Source organism: Triturus cristatus, chromosome 12 (assembly GCF_964204655.1).
Source record: "Triturus cristatus chromosome 12, aTriCri1.1, whole genome shotgun sequence".
Classification (NCBI taxonomy): domain Eukaryota; kingdom Metazoa; phylum Chordata; class Amphibia; order Caudata; family Salamandridae; genus Triturus; species Triturus cristatus.
In genome coordinates, this window is record NC_140595.1 from 679,642,470 (window position 1) to 679,663,080 (window position 20,611).

The 20,611-nt window shown below is 43.7% G+C and overlaps 1 protein-coding gene across 1 annotated transcript in view; it reads right to left on the reverse strand.

Annotated features, from left to right (window-relative positions):
• Positions 1-4,709: 4,709 nt before the first annotated feature.
• Positions 4,710-20,611, reverse strand: part of LOC146780075 (arylamine N-acetyltransferase, pineal gland isozyme NAT-10-like) — a 58,807-nt gene continuing 42,905 nt past the window's right edge. The window contains exon 2 of the mRNA XM_085637710.1: positions 4,710-8,512. Within this exon, the coding sequence (XP_085493836.1) occupies positions 7,632-8,504 (873 nt within the window). The 5' untranslated portion in view covers positions 8,505-8,512 and the 3' untranslated portion in view covers positions 4,710-7,631. The remainder of the gene's footprint in view (positions 8,513-20,611) is intronic.

The window sequence follows — 20,611 nt, forward strand, 5'->3', positions numbered from 1 at the left end:
TAGGCCACTCGGCAAAAGAGCTTTCACAATAGAATAAATAGTAGCGGCCTGACTAGGGCTTTGGAATGGTAGTATGGATGATATATATGACATCAAGCCTTTGTTTAAACTGAGGAGCATTTTGCTGGTGCTGAGAGGTCAACTCGTGAGAATTCCAATCTAGCTGATTGCAATGTATCTCATGCAAGTGTTACTGCCCAGCTCTCCACCAAGACGAGCAGCTTGATGACACCTACCTATAGGTAACAGTGAGTTAGATCACCCTACAGGGATTTGACAGATTCACTCACCCTAGACATGATAGGTTAGAATGAGCTAGGTAGGAGTACTTGTATGCAAGCATATATTCTGTGTAATATGGAAAAAGGTAGAACTTTATCTTTTTCATCATTCTAGTAATACTAATCACATTATTCTGTTTCCGCCTATTGATTATTGCAGCGCAAGTATTTTACCCAAAAATAGCAATGATTCAATAAATATTGAAATGCTTTACTGTGTTTTTCTTGTGCATCTCTTTGGGTATGCACAAGTAACTAAGCAAAAGGGTTCTAGATCTATTACCATGATTTCCTTTGGAGTCAGGATGATTGTCATGTTCTGAGGTAGCACATCAATTTGTTACCTTGTCACGTTAAAGGTACAGGTGGTGGACAGTCCGCTAGCAGGACGTAGGCCAACATATCCAGATGGAGCGCGAGGAGTCTGCCTCGCACAATTCTGATGGTTATGTTGTCCAATAAATGCACAGTTTTCCTCGGGAAAATATAAGCCGCAAAACATGATTAATATACTCTAACAAAGACTATGGTTTAGTTATATAAACTTGGTTCAGAGTAGGACTTAAGGATTTAAATTCTAGTGAATAACCAATATTGAGGTCCTGATCTTACTGTGGGTTAAATGAAAAGATGTTTTGCTTGTCTGCTTTGGCTTTGATTGAAAGTCTTTTGATTTTAACACTTACCTTGTGCCCAAATAACTATGGTTGCAATATGTGGGAATTCTGTTCTCTGAGCAGTGTAGAAGTTTCACTGCTCACTTCAATCTGGAAAAATAGAAAGCCCGAGGTGAGAGGAGTGGCTTGCTTATATAGGCCAGTATACATGATGTCCCATTTCTCTGTATTAAAACCAAGAAATAACATTTTTCCCAGGTGCCTGTTTAACAAAACGAAGGATGTACCTGATACACTGATTCCAGTATTGGAAGCGTTTTCACTAGGGGTGGGTGGCCAACTGCTCTGCCGGCAGAGTTTGCAGAATCTTTTGCACTCTGCGCTCCATTTGGAACGTGGAGTTCCGCAAAACTCCATCAACCGCCGGCAGAGCGGAGTGTACCGGCCCCTACTGCACAGGCCAGCTGCTGTGTGTTGTAGGAGGACATTTGTCTATACCTCTTATGTGCATGAGCAGTAATGGAGGTCTTGTCATCATTTCTGACTGTTGGGGGAGGTGCTCTTTCCAGACTTTCTAATTTTGAAGAACATGGCTGTCTGAAGAAGGCTCAGGGGACTCAGCAGGAGAGGGTGTGGCCTATTGGTGGAGACTGGAGAGAGCTGGCAGAAATCAGAGGAGTCAGACGTGACAGGGGCTGGTACATTGAGCAAGTATGTGTGCTATGGCTTTCTGTAATGTGCAGAGGTGCAGTATCGAGGAATTCTGTGTGCTCTCCCATTTTTACCCTTCATTATTGCACATCATAATGAAGCTGCATGATTGTGAAAACGTATTCACTGTATACGTTTCATTGACACGATAGTTGCTCTTAACAATGAACTTAAGTTAATGCACAATTCTTGATGATGAGAAAATGCTCTTACCAACAAATCCTAAATGAACTCCTGTTAATGCACAGGTCTTGTTGACAAGATAGCTGCTCTTCCCAACAATCCTCAGCAAGGTTTGTAATGCCTTACCTTGGGAAAATGCATACTGGAGTAGACTTTGAGATGGACTTTTCACACCATCACTCATCATGACCTGACAACCATGGCAATTACAGACTCTCATGGTGTTAGACAGAGGCCAACAGAAGGTCCACTATGGGTAATTCTAGTGACCTCCCATGTCTAACATAAAAAAGCAGTTTGAAGTAGCCACTGTAGTCCTAGTAATCCTAGAGACAGAAATCGGATAGAATAAGACAGTGTTCCTCACCAACCAGGCAGTGGATACACAAGAATAATCTTGTGATTCTGTTCCCATCTTTTGAAGTGCGCCTCAAAGTGTTAAATGGGTTGTATGACCAAATATTGTAAACACAATCACCATGTCAAAATTATAATTAACCTAAATATTCAGTTTTTCTAATTATAATAGAAATGACAAAAATATTGTGGAAGAGAATGCCAACCATAAAAAGGGAAAAATTTAGTTTTTTTTCAATAAATAATGAGTCATACTAAATAGTTTACTAGTTGAAAATAATATGTTAATAAATAAGCAATTAGGCTGTGCCTACTATGGAAAAAGAATGGAGGAATGATGGGAGGGTCTGAGGTAGAGGGCATGGAAGAGTGTGAGATAGGAAGAGGGAGGAAGGAAAAAAAGAACAACATAAGGTTAGAGGATGCTGAACAAAGTAGGAACAGACAAATTCGACAAGTGTAATTAAGCAAAGAAAAAAGAAAGACATAAACATACAAGTCATATTGACTCAGTGTGTTTTTGGTGCAGAATTACAGATAGTTGTTACCAAACTTGTTGGCATAACCGTATCAACCTCAAAAGGATGAAAGGTAAGGTGACCTGCTAGGATTTAAACCTGTGACCATGAAGGAAAACAATTTTTTGCAAAGCAATTCATAAAATGGTAAGCTCAATTGTAGGATAGCGTCCTTTTTGTATTGTCACTTCCCTACTTTTTTATCCAATGCTGATGGTTATGACTCTGAAAGTGCACTGCAGCCTTCAGCCCAGGCCCCAGTGCCAGTACTTTATTCCCAACAATGTTAAATGTGAATTGGTGATCCCAAATAACAAGGACTTTACACCCATGATAAGTCCCTAGGATACGGTACCATAGGTACCCAAGGCATGGGTGGTAAAGGGGTCATCAGGGATGCAGCATTGTTTGTGCCACCCTGAGTGACCCAAGTAAACTACAGACAGAAGGCCTGCAGTTGCAGTGTAAACTGCTTAAACTTAACTTTGCCCTCACCATGTATGGCAAGGTCAAAGCACTATCTTTAATATTTGACAGTGACCTCTAAGGAAGGCTTCTTAGCCCAAGTGGCAGGGTACATTATATTAAGGATGAAGACATATAAGTGCAAGCTTATATGCCCCTTTTGTGGCCTTTACCATTAAACTACACTGTAAGTGCTAGAGAGTACATAGGATAACATGGACTGGCACCCAGGCAAACTCGAGATAGCCATCTCCATTGTGGTACCACCTAAATATGTCATGTTTGGTATCAAACAACGTGCCTTCTCACCTCTGACACAAATCTTGTCCCAGGAGCGACGTGGCATGCATCCAGATGGCACCTTAGAGGTTGCCTACCTGGTTATTCGAGGTTTTCTGTGCTCTGGCTGGCAGTCCATACTTGCTGCCACCAAGACAGAATTCTCACTTTTTGCCAGGCAGTGTGAACGCTCCCAGGAGTCAGAAACAAAGGCCTGCACAAGTAGGAGGTCACACCTCCACCCCAGGAACGCTAGTGAAGTGGCTTTTCGAGGTGAGGCGGTTAGCTTCAAAGTCTACACAGCCTCTGATATGCATCCAGACTGCCTCCAAAAGGAAAGAACAGCCATCCCTCTGCCCCCAGGCACATTTGCACCTAGGCAGGTAGGAGAATTAGGTATTCAGCAGGCATACAACCACAAAGGACTACCCACAATTATAGGGTGAGTTACCTTGTCTGTACTGCCAAGGAAGACTGCTGCTATCATTAAAAGGGGTAGAATAGAGGCTTCTGGGTACAAAAAGTGACCTACAACCCCGGATGTGGTCACTTCAAGGGCAGTGTAGCTCTTGCGCTAGTAGCCCATTGAAAACTTGCACTCACACGACTAACATCTAAATCTAGGATTTGAGGGCCATCCATGACATCCAGTTCTGACCCAACTTGTATCAAAGAGGAGAACAGAGAAGACCACCAACAGGATTTTACACAAACCAAAAGAGGGAAACTCTGGACCTCTGGCAACACTCCTGGAATTTCTCTATCAGGGCTCTTCTTTGGCAAAAGCTTGGTTCCCCCAGACGGCGGGACCCTCTGTGAGAGCCAGAAGCAATCTCGAAATCCCCTGACCTAGTTGCACTTGTACCGTCCCTGCAAACAGCTGGTAAAACAATGTTCTGGTCTGAAGAATTGCTGGCTAACGAACACTCCAAAGGATCATTCAATTCCAGATTATCTAGTGCATTGTGAGTACTGTAGTCCTGCTGTTCACTAAGTTACAGGCAGCTACCACGTTCACTGGGACCATCGGACATTAAAGTAACCATCTGTTCCAGTTTCCAGTCCGGCAACTGACCTCTGCACTCGATGCTGCACTTCGAGGGAACTCCATCCAATTTCATACAAATGTTGACAGTTAAACCCTATGAACAAGGGGGAATGTACCCCAAAATGTGTGCACTCAAACCAAGCACCCACTGTCAAGATGCGGTCCTACTGGAACCAACATATTCCACATAGAGAGCAATTGGTGCACCAACACATTAATACATTAACAAATATACAATTTGTATCCTGAATTTTGTTCTTCAAGTCGTCTTTTATTGATCTGGAGTATCAGACAACATATAAGGTAGACCAGCCAATGTGTTTCGTCCAAAGAGATGGACTTATTCAGGGCAAAAGCGATAAAATTCAAAGCAATGGGCCAATATATCTGTGGCCAGAATGGATGACTGGAACTCGGACAACTCAATCACTTCGATAATAATTTAAATAGTTGTAACAGCTATATCCAAAAAACAGTTGCTGGGTGGAGATACTACATACTTAATCCAGGTGTAGATAACACAATTCAAAAATGTTGATGAATCAATCAGATCCTATGATAAACACTGCTCAGCACCATGTGAGACATAAATGCTGAGTATCAGGTATGGTCTATAGCCTTCCGTAATATAAAAGTCCAAACTTGTGGGTAGACCTGTAAAAAGTAGAACACCACATGGAAATCAGCAAGAAATATTAATATCAGATATGTCAAATAGTTTGGCACCATATCAAGCGCCGGCATCTGGAATGGCCCGATCCCCGTTCGATCATGGGAACTCCATCCAATATTCATCTGACATCAGTAGGTGCCCCATTGTGTTCCCCACAGCACTGTGTAAGACGTAAAACAGCTACCCAGTGGCTCTCATTGAGCAACTTCAGGACAACTCTGCACCTTGACTCCACGGACCAAGTAAAATTTAACTGACTGTCATGGCATGTTCCAGGGACACCTTTACCCTCCTTAGGTTCTACGCATCCCGAGCTGCAAGTGAACAATTATCACTAGTGGTTTTTACCATTGACTGCAATAGTAAAGATTCACTATTTTATTTGTCACTGATTTTATATTGCTTCTAAAATCTCTAACTACAATTATATGTATCAAATCAGGTTTGTATTTGTGTCTAAATTAAGATAAAAATGTGATGTATGTTTATAAATTGAGTTGCATTTCTTTCAAGTCTTCCCATTACTTATCATCCATTTTGGCACTCTGAATGCTTAACACGTGTTACAATAGTAAAGCCTGACTGCTCTTTGCCATACTACCAGGACTGAGCTAAGGATTTATTATTATGAATCCAAGGACCATGTTTGTGGTTTGTGACAGTACTGCATATTGTACCATAACCAGCATAACCACATAACCCTCTACCTTCCTACATCAATAGAAAATAAAAAAGGGTATTTAGGTAACTGTCACTAATAAAAACTCAAAAAAGGAGTTGACACACTTCCCAGGAGAACAAAGTAGGGTGGGCTGAGCAGAAGAGTGCAGTGATACCGCATGCCCTCGAAAAATATAAAAAGGAATACAGTTATTATAAGAAACAAAGGATGTTGAGCCCCAATACAACTGGCAACATAGTGGAAAACGTGGTAATGTTTCTCAGGTTTCAAACATGCTAATTTGCATAGTTGTAATTGTAATTGCATTTTACATTACAAAACATAAAGTCACATGACATTTAACCTGACTGTGACATCACAGGAAATACACCTCACAAAAACAGATGAGGACTATAAACCTATTACTGGCCATTTTTTATTTACCAACCGTTTGTGATCCCAAATTTGCCCTTGTCTGAGTTAGACCATGTGTTTGAGGGCCATCCACTATGAACATTTTCAACCTTCTCAATATACAGGTCTCCAGCTTGATCTATCTGAGCTTAAGTATTGAAGTTCCATTATTTGTTCATAATTTTAAGAGTAAAGCAAAAGGAGGGAAATAATGGGAGAAAGGAGAAAGAAGTGGAAGAGGTAGAAAGATGAGAACATCAGAATAAGAGGGAGGAGAGGAACAAGGTAGCAAAGGAAAAGTAACAAGTACAATGGGAAGAAATGAAGAATGATGATAAAGGATGAAACATACAAGTTTGTTTTTGTAGGAGAAAACTGCAATGAAGAAAAAGTAGATCAGTAAACAGAAGAGCTAGGGGTAAAAGAAGAAACTTTAAATTAGAATGGGGGAAGGGGAGGAATAGGAAGAAAGAGCAAAAGAAAGGATGGAAGGAGAAAAGGAGTGGAGAAATCAAAGGCACAGGAATGGAGTGCTTGACAAGTGAGTAAAAAAGATTTCTTAAAAAGGGAGGAGGGAGTAAAAAAGCGGTGGTGAAACAGTGGAAGAATTCCAAAGGGAGCTGTTTGTAATTTATGTCATTTTTAGTGAAACTATGAGACATGCAAGGTAGGCTGATTAGATAGACTTCTCCAGTTTCTTGTTGAAGAGAAATGTCACATGAGATTTTAGCTAAGTCAAAAAATATGTAAATGAATCTTGCCAACCAAGCTGGGGGCATATCATCAAGGGTGGGTGATAAATATCGCAAAGCGCGCTTAGCGCTTGCATATTTATCGCCGGCTAACTCTGGAATTTATCGCCCGGTTAGCGTGTTATCAACAACGCGCATCGCCGAGGCGGTAAAAATTCCAGAGTTAGCTGGCAAATGTGCGATTATCACTGGAAATCCAGCGATAATCGCACAACGAATGGCGATACATTGTTTATAGGGCAGGGCAGACGTAGCCATTATATCCACCTTCCATTGGGAATAATGGCTAAGTCAGCCTGAAAGCAGGTGCAAGGAAAGTAGCGATAACCGCGGTTAGCGCTACTTTTCTTATCGCTCTGTAGGTAAGCGTTCACATTGTTGATAGGAAAAATGTTGGTTAGCGACATTTCTCACATTGTTTTGGGGAGGAACGCCCACTTTGCATCTCATTAGAGATGCAAAGCTGGGCATTAAGGGAAAGGGCGCTGCAGCAAGGATACACGCGATAGCGTGACCTTGCTAATATTGCGATAAAATTATCGCCTCTTTTGGCCCGAAAACATACGCTAATGGGGCGATAATTTTATCTCGGGCCTTGATGATATGCCCCTTAGAAACTGAAACATTCACTGAAATAATATTTTCATTTCAAATTTACTTTTGAGCGGTGTGCTAAATTGTATAGAAAATGTTACTGTTCGCTGGTACAATTTTTTTTTCCAATATCAAATTAAATTTATCCCTTAGAACCATCTCCACATCTTCATCATTAACTGTTGTGAATTCCACCAAGTCCATATTATCTTTGTAGTTGTATCTTGTCTCAGCCAAAGTCCAGCCAATCAATGCTCTAACACCATCAGTGAGTTGAAGAGTGCAGATAGATTTTTTTTTAAACAGGGAATCCGGCGATGTCTGTAGGTACGTGTTCACCAGCAGGAAGTCGTCAATTTTTCTCTCCTGAAGAGTGAACTGGTACACGTGTCTGAGTGTGGCTTTATCCAGTAGATCAGAATTAGAAAATCGTTCATCAGGAACCAACTGCATTCTTTTGATTCTGTCAAAGTACCAAACCCCATTGACTTCTGTCAAGCGAAAGATGCCAGGACCCTGGGGCTGGTCTTTCCCTGATATCAGCTCCAGGGGCTCCCATGTTTGACTGGAGGCACCAAAGCCAGCATCTACAATGTAGGTTTTACCCTCAACAACCACTTTTAGGATAAGGTGAGATGACCTGTCACTATACACCGCCTGCACAGGAATGTAAACATATCCTCCGTGCATTGTGACCTCATAGCCCATGGTCTTTAGCACCCAATGGAAGAGCTGATTTTGCTCAATGCACCAACCTCCACGTCCATTCTTCACAATTTTGTTGTATATCACATCTATATTCACCTGAATAATTTCCTCGCAATGAATGCTGAGATTTTCAAAGGGCACTGCTCTAATATGATGCTGGAAGATCTCCTTTAAATTTTGAAAGTTGCATTTTTTTGAGGAGCCCATGTAATGGATTCTTGAGAAATATTCTTCCAAATTCATTCTCTGTCCTGTGGAGAGTAAAGATTTTATCAGCTGAGTGCAGTTACACAATTAGCCACAAGAACTTTATGTACTTTGTTGTAGTTAATCTTTCTTTTTATTTATTTTGATTCACATTTCTTTACTATGTGAAATATTACAGACACAAAGAACTTTGTTGAATGTCTTGCATGTAAGATACTATTGACTGCCATAGCTTGTCCCAGAAAAGTAACACCTTCCCTTCATTCCAGCACTTGTTGCCGCTGTCCCACCTCACTCAGCAGGGAGTTTTCAACAATGTTTGCCACCAGACATCAAGAAGCATTTGCAATGCAATCGGTCTCGCCTTTGGGACCTTATATATATTTAGCTATGCAGCACATTAGCCTGGGTGCTGAAACATCTACTGCTCTTTAACATGGAGGGACAGAAAGCACAAAACTGTGTGACACGCCAGGTATGGTTACACATGGAGAGAAATATTGCCCTTTAGCGGGAATTGGTATAGTCCAAAGCTCTGTTTTTAATATAAAATCAGGGCCTTCGGGGGTCCTATCACTGAAAATACAAGAGTTGAAAAAGATATTATTGTCTAGGGTGCTATTGGAAGACAATTTCTATGGACTGGAATCAAGAGAATGCTAAAGTGATTCTAGTATTTTACTGACCTCTGCTGGCCGTTTTCTATCAAGAAAGTTAAATAGAGGCAGTTGCCAGAAAAAAAAAAGGAATGTCCCTCAGCAGAAAGCAATTCTGGTATTTTACTGACCACTGCTGGTCGTTTTTTATTAAGACAATTAAATAGAGGCAGTTGAACAGAAAGAAAAAAAAGTTCCTAGGCGGAAGTAGACAAGTCCTAGGGCTGATCCCCAGAGCCCACAAAGTACATACACATATAATTATATACTAAAGTATATACAAGAGGTCTCGAATGCTCGACCTAAAAAGGGTGTGTTTTGCCCATTTCAATGCCACGGGGTATTTTCTTTCTTACAAATGTTAATGCCAGCTGACAAGAGTTGTAATTGTAAAATGTGACCCAAAACAGCCTACCAAGTGTCCTTCGGTACACAGAATTAACCATATGTATTTTGTGGTTTTTCACAAATATGTAACTGAAAAACAAAGCCAAAACTATTTTTCACAATAATTAAAGGATTGATACCTTCTAGAGTGCAGGCACAACATAGCTGCCTTTACACCAACATGCCTTTGGAGTTTAACAGCTTCGAGTTCACTGCCCAATCCACAAATTTGCATGGGGTCCCAAAATTAGTACAACACAAAGGGACATTGACGTTAGGTATGAGAGTAACCCCAAAATGCAAGCTGAAAACAAATTCTCCGTTAGAAGGTAATACGAGAATATGATAGCTGAAAGCGACCAGAACTAAATACCAACGACTTGCAAGTGCTGCTACTGAATCCCAATATAAAATGAACTTTTATAACAGCAGTTCTAATCCATTCATGTTTGGTAAATGAACACATCCTGTCATCTAGAAATTAACAGCAAAAACTGAATGGCACTTTCGCAACTTCATGGATACCTGGCTTTAGACAAAGGTGCTCTCACTAGACCACAAAACATTCACTAAAATGATGAATCTGGGAGAAAAGTTGCAGTGGCATCTTAGTGATTTGACAGCTGTTGAAGGAGGGTTGAAGTAATCATGTAAGAAATTATATTGGCTTCCAATCTTTAAATCCCTGAATAGCAAAAACCCAAAATTCATTAACAGTTTGATCAATAGATACACTCCTACCCGCAACATGCGATCTGCTCACATGCATCTCCTCACCATACCATCTTTCAGGCTAAAACGCACCGGGGGGGACAAGGTTCGCCACCCTAGGCCCTAAACTCTGGAACTCCCTGCCTCTTGAGATCAGATCCTGCACAAACCTCATGAGCTTCCGCAAACTCCTAAAACTTGGCTATTTAAACAGGCATATTAGTAACACCTTCGTCTAACACCTTCAGAACAGCGCCAAGAAACCAACCTGGTGTACGTGCGCTATACCAATAAAGTTAACATAACATAACATGTACTTCTCAACTGAATGTGTTAGAAACACAGTCTGTATTAAGCTGAAATGTCCATCATTGCAGTAACAATCTACCTTTTCTGTAGTAAGGGCATGAACTTCAAAGCATGTCCTGAAGCTAACAGAAGACTTCAGCTTGGTGGTGGACCATCGACAAAAAAACAGCTTCTGAGCCAGATGCCACAGCATGCTGATGTCCATGCAGGAACACCACAGGCAGTCACAACAGCAGCTCAGCCCTGCTTTTAGGAGATGCAGCAGCCAAACTGGATTTAAGCAGGATGACATCAGAGGATGTGGTGGGCATGTTAAATTTAGCTCACAGCTCTGTCTCATGATAGGTAGCAGTAAGCCAGATGGTGCTGCCATGACGACAAGTGATGGCCATTTTGCAAGTCACCGTGAAATTGATTTGTTCTGAAAGTAGTGCTGAGAATGTGGTCTTCAGCAATATAACAAAATTATATGATAGACGGAGTGTTGAAACGTTTCAAACACTCACCCTCAGTCACAGATCTGGGTTTAATCCATCGTTATTTTGCTTGCCACATCACCCCAGTTTGAAACCAATCATATTCAAATGAGTCTTGACCATGCTCCCCATGGGAACAGTCCAGCCGGATGTGCCATGGCGCAAGGGTGCCTGTGTTTGCGCATGGCATGCGTTTGTGCACTAACGTAGGGAGGAGGCATTGCCATTGTCTGGAAAAGCACACTCCAACTGACCACACACTCTAATGACCCGATAGTGACCATGGAACACCTCCACTTCCAGATCTGGACCAACCCCAACACCACGCTCCGCAGTACCCTCACCCTCATAAATGGGGGTTTGTGATCCCATACCATGAACCCCATTCACCGATACCATTGTAGATCTCATCCCACCCCAGGCTCTCCCATCCACTGACTACATCCTACTCGGAGACCTCAAGTTCCACCTGGACAACCCCAGTGACCAGAACACCACCCCCCTCCTGGGGAACGTCGCCAACATTGGACTCAAGCAGCTAGTCACCACACCACCCACAAAGCCGGACACACGCTCAAACCCGTCATCTCCACCAGTGCAAACTTGAACAACAGCCACATGTACTGACCATCATTGTTTACATCACGCCTACACCTCGCCCACCGTACACCATCGCCATCATTGCCCCCCCATCACAGCTGGATCAAGGCCACCCAAGAACTTCTCGTCAACTCCCTCAGCACCACCACTCCGCTAACGCTTACAGATGCCAACACCACAGCGCACAACCTCCACCGATGGATCTCCAACTGGCCCAACACCCTGCAAAAGTCTTGAGAAGAGATGGAGCCACAATATCAATCAATTGCACAACACAGTCACCCTTGCACAATGGCGCAAGGGTGCCTGCTATGGCGCATGGCAGCTATTGTGCGCTAATGTAGGGGAAAAGACAGGGGGGCTTATTCATGAGCCCCTTCTGACAGTTTCACCCCGCTGGGGAGTCATTTTCTTGACGTACTTGCAGCGTGACTCTTGCACCACATTGTGCTGTTTTTGTAAAGTGACGCATCAAGGCATATGTGTGACCTTGTGAAACCCTGTGTCACATTTTACCTGCATCAGTTGTGATGTATGCAGGGTGGGCGTTCCAACGCAACAAAGCCTCATAGGAGTGGCACAGTGAAAACCATCAAATTTCACTGCAACAACTGTAGGATGCCACTGACTCAGTACCTTACGCCTGAAGGGTGATGCATTGCCATATGGACAGGCTGGCCCCATGCATTGCTGGAGTTGCATCATGCTTGTGACACAACTGCAGCAATGCGTGACTTTAGCACTGACAGATACATCAGGAGTCCAGCACAACCATGGTGTTGCAAGAAGGGTATATGAAAAGTGTTGCAACACTGTTTTTTGCATTAAAGCAACAATTTTCATGAACGAGGCCAAGGAATGCACCCTATCTTATAGATTAGTGCACATTCCTGCCCTGTAGTTTATTGCAGGCGCAGCGCAGCATCATTACTTGCAGTGCTGTCCAGCACCAAAACCTTCTGAAATGATGCCTCAAGTGTTTGCACCATTTTTAAGACCAGCTAATTTATGGTCTTAAAAACTGCTTCCAACTGGAGTTAGAGGCAGTTTTTTTGGTTTTGCACCATACAATGAATTCCTTGTAAATATTTCAAAGTGGGGTTAGAAGCAATTGTTGCCAGGATCTCATACCTTGCATTTCATTTTCGTTAAGTCCCGCTAACAGGAGTGATGATCCTAAAAATTCACGTGTATGCCAGAAAACTGCCACTAATTGTGGTTAGCGACAACTTGTAAATACGGTGATAAAATAAAGCCACCGTAATGTCAAAAAGTGATGCTACGGCAGCAGTAACTCCTTGTACATATGCCCCAATGTTTTACTGAAGTCCTCCTTATATATATTTGTATTCCCCTCACCCATATCTTCAAGAACCTACAGAAACTTACATATTGATTTAAAAAGTTTTAGTAGCAAACTGTGATTTTGAGAATGTTGTGAACAACACATGTAAGATTGAATAATGGCGCAGTGTGCAGATAATGAAATTAGGGATTTAAGATGAGCGTAGAATGATCAGTGTTCTTCCTCATGACATTAAGTAAAGACAAGCACTTCAACTTAGAATGGGCATTGATGGGCAGCAAGTCAAGTGCACAAAAACAAACTATAAAATAAAATAAAGGACATGGTTGCATTAATGTTTGGATGATAACTAAATGGTTGAAATGCGGGCCAATTGCACTTTCCAATTGCAAGGGTTGATGGGCTGTAGACAAAGAATGGTATAAATGCAATAACGAGGGGCACCTTACCAATATTTATAATAAACACCAACAGCAGCAGTAGTTTAGAGTAAGACTAAGTCCATCTGTCAATCTGTAAATTTAAACTTGAGTATGCAGTTGGTGAACACAATTATATTGGATGAATCTGGGCAACTATGATGAAGATGTTGGAGGTGCTAGACGAATCAGGTTCGCCTTTTCAAATTATTTTGGACAGTTATTTTTTATGGCAGCTGGAAAGAGAAGAAACTAGAATAAAATGTCATAAAATCTTTGTAAATGGGGAGGGTAAAACTTCTATTAACAGATATTTTGTTTTGCAATTTTTTTTACAAAATTGGAAAATACTGAATATGATATACATTTCCTGAAGAGGTTATTACTTTGGACTAATGGAGTACAAAAATACTAGTGTACTGTTCATGTGAACTGTCAAGGATTGGAAAGTCCATTAAGCAAGTTTACTTCTCGTAAAGTTTTTACATTGAAATGGGGACTTTCTAAGGGTTTTCTCATTAAATCTAGTTAAAGAAGGGTTCCAGTTTCCATTTTTGTTAAATTGAGGGTAATGAGTGTCCACTGATTGTGTAGGAAGGATTAATCAAAAGGTAAAGAAAATGTAGAAGGTGGATTGGAGTTAGTGGACCAGTTAATTCAAAGGAGCAGCTTTCTCCAGTTGTTATAGCCCACAAACAATTTGGAAATATAAGATTGTGTGTGGAATCCTTCCCTTTAAACAAATGGATTCTGGTTAATTCTCACTTGTTTCCAAAGATCCAAGAGTTGTTTTCCATTTTTCGGGGGACCAAATGTTTTTCCACATTGAATCTTCCAGGGGCCGAGCATCAAATTAATTAAAAACTTTGCATAGACATTTAACCACATTTGTTACCCTGATGGACCCTTCCAATCCCTTTTCAAGCCACTTGATTTTTCACTCTGTGTTCCAGCTGTGAATGCATGCTTGACTGGGAGACAGAGCAAGAGAGGACTTGCTTAGAATATGTACGTTAACAAATCTTGAGAGACTCAAAGCTAAGAAATCTCTTCTTATGGTAAGTTAGGAATCATCAGTACCGATGCACAAAAATAACCTCCTTTCTTTGGTGGAGGTTATGTTTAGGTTCTCTGATTTATTTCGTTCACTGGACTGATGTTAAAAAAAATAATAACATGTAAATGGACTAGAAATCATGACCAGGGGTTTAGTAATTTGAAGACTGCAATAGCTGGTTCACCAGGATTAGAATGTTTTCATATGATGCTGATGGGTTAGTGAAAGTGGATGCAGTTTAACATGATTGGGTGCTGTTTTTAGGTTTCACCTGCACAGCGCTGACCTTGTAAAATCTATTGTTAATATAAATCTTTAAAGGGGCTTACATCCTGTCCCCTTGCTTTTCATTTGTTCCTGTGCTTGCCACTTACTTTTCCTCCATTTCCATTGGCTGTAGCATACTATTTCCTGTTGTTCCTCGTGTGTTACTTTCTTATCAGTCTCCCTCACCCAAGTACTGTTTTCATCCACTTTTACTTCGCTGGAACTTCTTGTAGCATCTCTGCGTGCTTCGAGCAGTGCACTCACCGGTCCCCCTGGGGCTGAAGCAGGGGCCCACTCTAGTGCTCCTTTCTCAGCAACTCTGAAGCCCCATGCAGCCAGCGAAAGCCCCACATCAGAGGCCGGCACTTGCATTGAGCACACTACCAGGTACTCACTTAAATACATTTTGAATACTTTTTCTTTGCTTGCAATTCTTTCATTTAGCTTGGAACAGCGCTATTCTTGCTCACTGCGTCTGCTTTCCCTTAGGATCAGTGGTTGCAGAGGCATGTTCGTCTAGTTCCAAGGGTTTGGCATGGCTGCTGTGTGTCCCGTTTACCCTCAAGTCAGTGTTGCAATTCTTTAATTTAGCTCTAGTGCTTCCTTCTGAGCAATTAGTGAAGCACAATGCAGCCAGCGGGATCTCTGCATCAGAAGCAGATTGCCACCGAATCCCACTGTGTTACAGAAAGGATTAGCAGAGATATTTACCACTAAAACTTCTCGCTCCATTTGTGCCCATAGCTTGTATTAACAAAATATACCATATTGTTGTTTGCTGGGAACAAGGTGCATGATGTGGGATTTATGTAATATTTGGCACTTTTTAGTCCTTCACTAATGTAATCTCCGTCCAAGGGGCATGCTTCATATTCTTTTTTATATATGTTCCACTGGTTACAAAATGTTAACAAAAAGCACCGGAACGTTATATTTATTTTAAAGTGTGAACATAGCACTGCTTCTCTTTGATTATTTTGTGTATATTTTGTAGGCCTGGGCATCAAACTCTGCTCACGGAGTTTTCTGCACTCCGCGGAGTGCAAGAAAACCCCGCTTCGCGTAGTGCAGCAAAGTTTTTCCCCGCCCGCAAACGGTAAGTTTAAGAGCGCGAGCTGCAGCATGGGTAGAATTTCTACCCGAGCTGCAGAAAGACCAGCTCAAACAGCAGTTCGCACAACACTTCGCCACTTGCGGAACTTCGCAGAGTTTATTTGTAACTTTGTGAAGTTCCGCGTAGCAAAACTGTGTGAACTACACCCAGGCTTAATATTTTGCTCCTCTCTCTAATGCAATGACCGTTCGTTGATAACAAAAGTGACCACATTACACAGTATTATTTATGTGATGCTATACAAACCAAAAGTGTGCAGAAGTAAGCAACCTTTTATAGCAAGCTTCATGAATGAATGGTCTGTGTGCTGAGTATTTCCTTACCTGGGGCACCTCAGAAACGTTTGTTACAAACTGGTACATTTACATTCACTGGTATGCCTCCCTGATGCCTAAGCAACAGTGAAGGGATGCGGGGAAGAAAATAGAGCACCATATTTATTGTGCTGGCATCTTCCCAACTGAGTAGAGAACACAGACATGCTCTCAGATCTCATATTGTCTCTCCCCTGGAGTTCCTCCTTTCCGCATGTACTTGTGCAGTTTGTCGCTTTTGCTTGGACCTATACTTGTTCGGCTGGTATGCACCTCTGTTTTGAGTTGAGTTGTTAGTTGAGGTAGACTGATTGATCTGCTGTTATTAGCGCTGGTTTTGATGCTCAGTGATTTCTCTTCAGCCCCTAGGTTGTCTGCCATAGGCCCTTTCTTTTTAATGCATTTGAGTGATGGGGTTGGGTGTAGTCTTGCGACCTCTCCGTAGAGCACACCTAGGCAAGCAGGCACGCACTGGAGCTGATGACTGATAGCCCGCACTGAGAACTGATGGGTGAGTCCAGGAGAATAAATCAGTGGTAGGCGGCAGTGATTGACAGCAGCACACTCAGAGGGCTGCTGGCTGAACCCCAGTGATTAGGGGCAGCAGTTAGCAGGTAGCCGCACACTCCAAGGGCTGATGGTTAGACCCAAGAGGGAGAGGCGGTTATGAAGAGCAGCAATTATGTTATGTTATGTTATGTTAAAATATTTATACCGCGCACTTTCACCATCGGTTTCTTGGCGCTAAATGACAAATAACAGAGAGCCGGGATGAGATACTTAGCTGTATGCAGATTGGAAGAGCAAAGTTTTCAGAAGTCTGCGAAAGCAGTCATACTTAGGGCAGATGCGAAGAGCAGATGGCAGGGCGTTCCAGGTAGAGGGGGCCAAAACAGAAAAGGAGAGGCCACCATGCTTTTTCCTTTTGAACTTGGGAATCTCAAGAAGATTAAGAGTGGAGGATCGAAGGGTTCGGGAAGGAGTATAACGTGACAGATTAGAGGAAATGAAGGCCGGGGCAGCCTGTGAAAGGGCCTTAAAGGTGGAACATGCCATTTTAAAAATACAGCGTTTGGAAATAGGAAGCCAATGAAGACTGTGGAGGAGAGGGGTGACATGCTGGAATTTCGGCTGGTGAAAAATCAGGCGGGCGGCCTGATTCTGCACCAGCTGTAGACGGTGAAGATGACAGGCCGGGATGCCAGCATAAAGTAAGTTGGCGTAGTCAAGCCTAGAAGTGATAAGTGCCATAACAACTAAGGTCAGGGCTTCTTTAGTAAGAAACCTGCTGATCTTACGAATCCGCCTGAGATGGAAAAAGCAGGCTGAGGTGACCGAGTTGATTTGTGGCTTCATTGAAAGATCATCAGAGATAATCACCCCCAGGCTTTTGACAGAACGCACAGGGACCGGTGCGGTCCCCAGAGAAAAAGGCCAGAATGAGGGGTTCCAAGGATGGTTAGAGCTGCCAACCAAGACAAGTTCAGTCTTGGTAGGGTTCAGCTTCAAGTGACTATGATACATCCATTCCGCAATGGACAGCATAGTCAACTGAAAATTCACACGGGAGGAATTAGCAATTGGCAGCGGGGCAAAGCAAAACCAGGACAAAGCAAGACAGGTACAAGCAGAGCAAAGCAAATGCAAGGAGGACTGCGAGCTGAGCAGGATCTGCAGACTGAGTGAGAGTTCACCAGGCTACCCTGCAAGCCGCACCCAGTACCAGCTGGGTCGCCTCTGATGGGGGCGTGGGCTCACTCTCTGCAGCAGCCTGCTATGGCGGCTGTGCTCAGTAACATTCCCGCTCTACACTGCACTTCCTCACACCTGCTGCTGTTGCTGTAGTTGTCTGGCAGTTCCCGCAGTCTCCGCCCTCTGCACTTCAACTTCTGCTCCTCAGATCCTGCCCCGGTTGCACCCGGTAGCCTCAGCACCGGTAGTCACCATGCCGCTCCTCATAGCACGGCCAGCAGTTCGCCGTCCCCCTTCCTGCAGTTCTGCGACTACACGTGTTGCCCCACCCTCCAGTAGTGTCCAGGTCACCTGCAGCCAAGGCCCTGTTGCCAGTGACCTTAGCACTGGAAGAGTTGCAGACAACTCATGTAGCTGCTGGGTAGCAAGTAACTGCTCCTGAAAGTGAGAAGGCATCCAGCCTAAACAATGTCAGTACACCTGAGCTGGGAAGTGCACAGCACATTCTGAGCTCTGCTTAAGAGAGAGATGGACCTAGGGCAGGTACATTGAGGAGCACTGTTGGCAGAGGAAGTTGCAGGTAGAAAGAATGAAACTTACACACAAAATTGGAAACCTACATGTGCCATAAATATGTTCTGTTTGTTTACTCTTCGTGTACTTCATCATTGAGCGTTTCCTATAACTAACTAATGTCATGTTTGATGTATCAAGTTCAGCCTGTAAAGATACAGGATGTTCATGCTTTAAAATGACACTTTGTTCATGCACTTTTCCTGCAGTGCACAACGTCCATAGAGAGCATGCTGATCATCTGTAATGCAGAAGGTTAGCGTGCATGATTTCACATTACACCGTGCACCTAAAGAGACTGTCTGTCTGCACAATAAATGGACCACAAGAAAACTTGCTAAAAAGGGCAATTCAGGTAATCACTATTGGTGAATTATAAGAATAAATATATATATTTTTTTTAGTTCTCAAAAAGGAACAATAAAAATTACAAATGTTATGCATAGCTGTATACGAAACACGTTGTTGCCTAAACATCAGTGCTAAACTAGAATTAAGCTTCGATACTAAGGTGATCGTGAATCAGCAACTACGATTTATGTTACTAGCTAGAAAGAATCAAACAATGAATCAACACTTAGTTGGGAAAAAAACAACACAGGTAAGAACTATTTAAAACCGTGCCATTTTATGAAAAAAGAGACTTTAGGGTGCAATGTTTTAAAAAATGTGTTACTGCTTTTCAGAAAAACTAAAGATCTCAACAGATGAACTGTACATATACGAATCACTACGATCTGGGTGAAAATTCTTTTTTTAATTTTATTTAACTTTTTATTAAGGCAAATCACAGAGTCATTCTTGCAGATTGTTGGAAAGGCGTTCGCCGGAAGGGGGTTCGATACACGTCTTGCCCACCCCTTTGACCCACCTCTCCCAAGTAAGCCGAACCAGGCGCGCACACCCTGAACTGCACTGTGAACAGAGGGACACCACACGTATTCTTTGTAGGACGATAAGTTCTTTTATCGATGATTTCAAGGGATCTTTATGACCCAAAAGGCAAATAGTACAGCAGTGGCACAACGTACCACAAGTCAGTCGTGGGGAATGGGGGTAGCGGGACAGTCTTTCAAGATAGTGTCTCTGCGAAATACCCTGCGGAAGCTCACAATCCTCGAGCCGGAGGGTGTCGTGTCTCTGGGCGATCTCTTCCCGAGTCGTCCTCAAGGGGAGCGCCGCGAGTCTCTCAGCAGGCACAGGTGGTCGGAGTTCAGGAGCCGCGATTCCGTCAGCAGGGCTCAGATGGTTTAATAGCTGGGGGCCGCGAGTCACTCAGCAGGCCTAGGTGGTTCAGTGTTCGGGAGCCGCGACCTCGTCCGCCGGGCTCAGATGGTTCAATAGCAAGAGGCCGCGAGTCACTCAGCAGGCCCAGGTGACTTCAGCGTTCAGGAGCCGCGACAACGTCAGCAGGCTCAGATGGTTCCAGGTCTTCTCTGTCCTTGTTTCTCCGGCACCCCTTGTTATACTCCGCTGGTTCTTTGAAGTCCGGAGTGCTCGCAGAGGGGGGACTGGGGTGACGGAGGGGGTTCGGCGGGATTTCCTGCCGCTCACTTCTTTGGTCTTTTCAGGTGGGTCTGGGAGGGACCCCAGACGCTCGGTAGGGAAGGCGCCTGCTCCCCAGGGGCCTGGTGGCTGATTGAGTCCTCCCGGGGAAGGCGACCCGAGGTGTGACTGGGCTGGCGCCTCTGGGTCTGTGTTGAGGGCTCCCGCTTCCTTGGTTGGACATGCGTGGTAGGGTGGTGAGTTGGTCAGGCCTCTGGCCGGCCCGCGGATCGGGGGTGGCTGGGGCGGCCGGAGTCGGGGATGTCGTGTCTTGAGGGTGGTTGCAGGTTGGCTGGATGATGGAGAGGGCCACGCCGTGAGGCCGGTCTCACATGCGTCCCCCCCAGCTGAAAGGCGTGGAGAACTACCCATCCACTGGGGGGTTCTCCTCGCCGAAGCGGAAGAACCGGGACAGGCCGTCGGCGTTGGCATGATCCGTCCCGGGGCAATGTTCGACAGTGAAATCCATCCCTTGGAGGGAGATGGACCATCGTAGTAGCTTGGGGTTCTCCCCCCTCATCCGCATTAGCCATTCCAAGGGCCGGTGGTCCGTCTGTACTCGAAAATGGGTTCCGAACAAGTAGGGCCGCAGTTTCTTGAGGGCCCAGACTACGGCAAAGGCCTCTCGCTCTATAGTACTCCAACGCTGCTCTCTCGGCAGCAGCCTTCGGCTGATGAAGGCTATGGGCTGATCAATGCCCTTGTCGTCGAACTGCG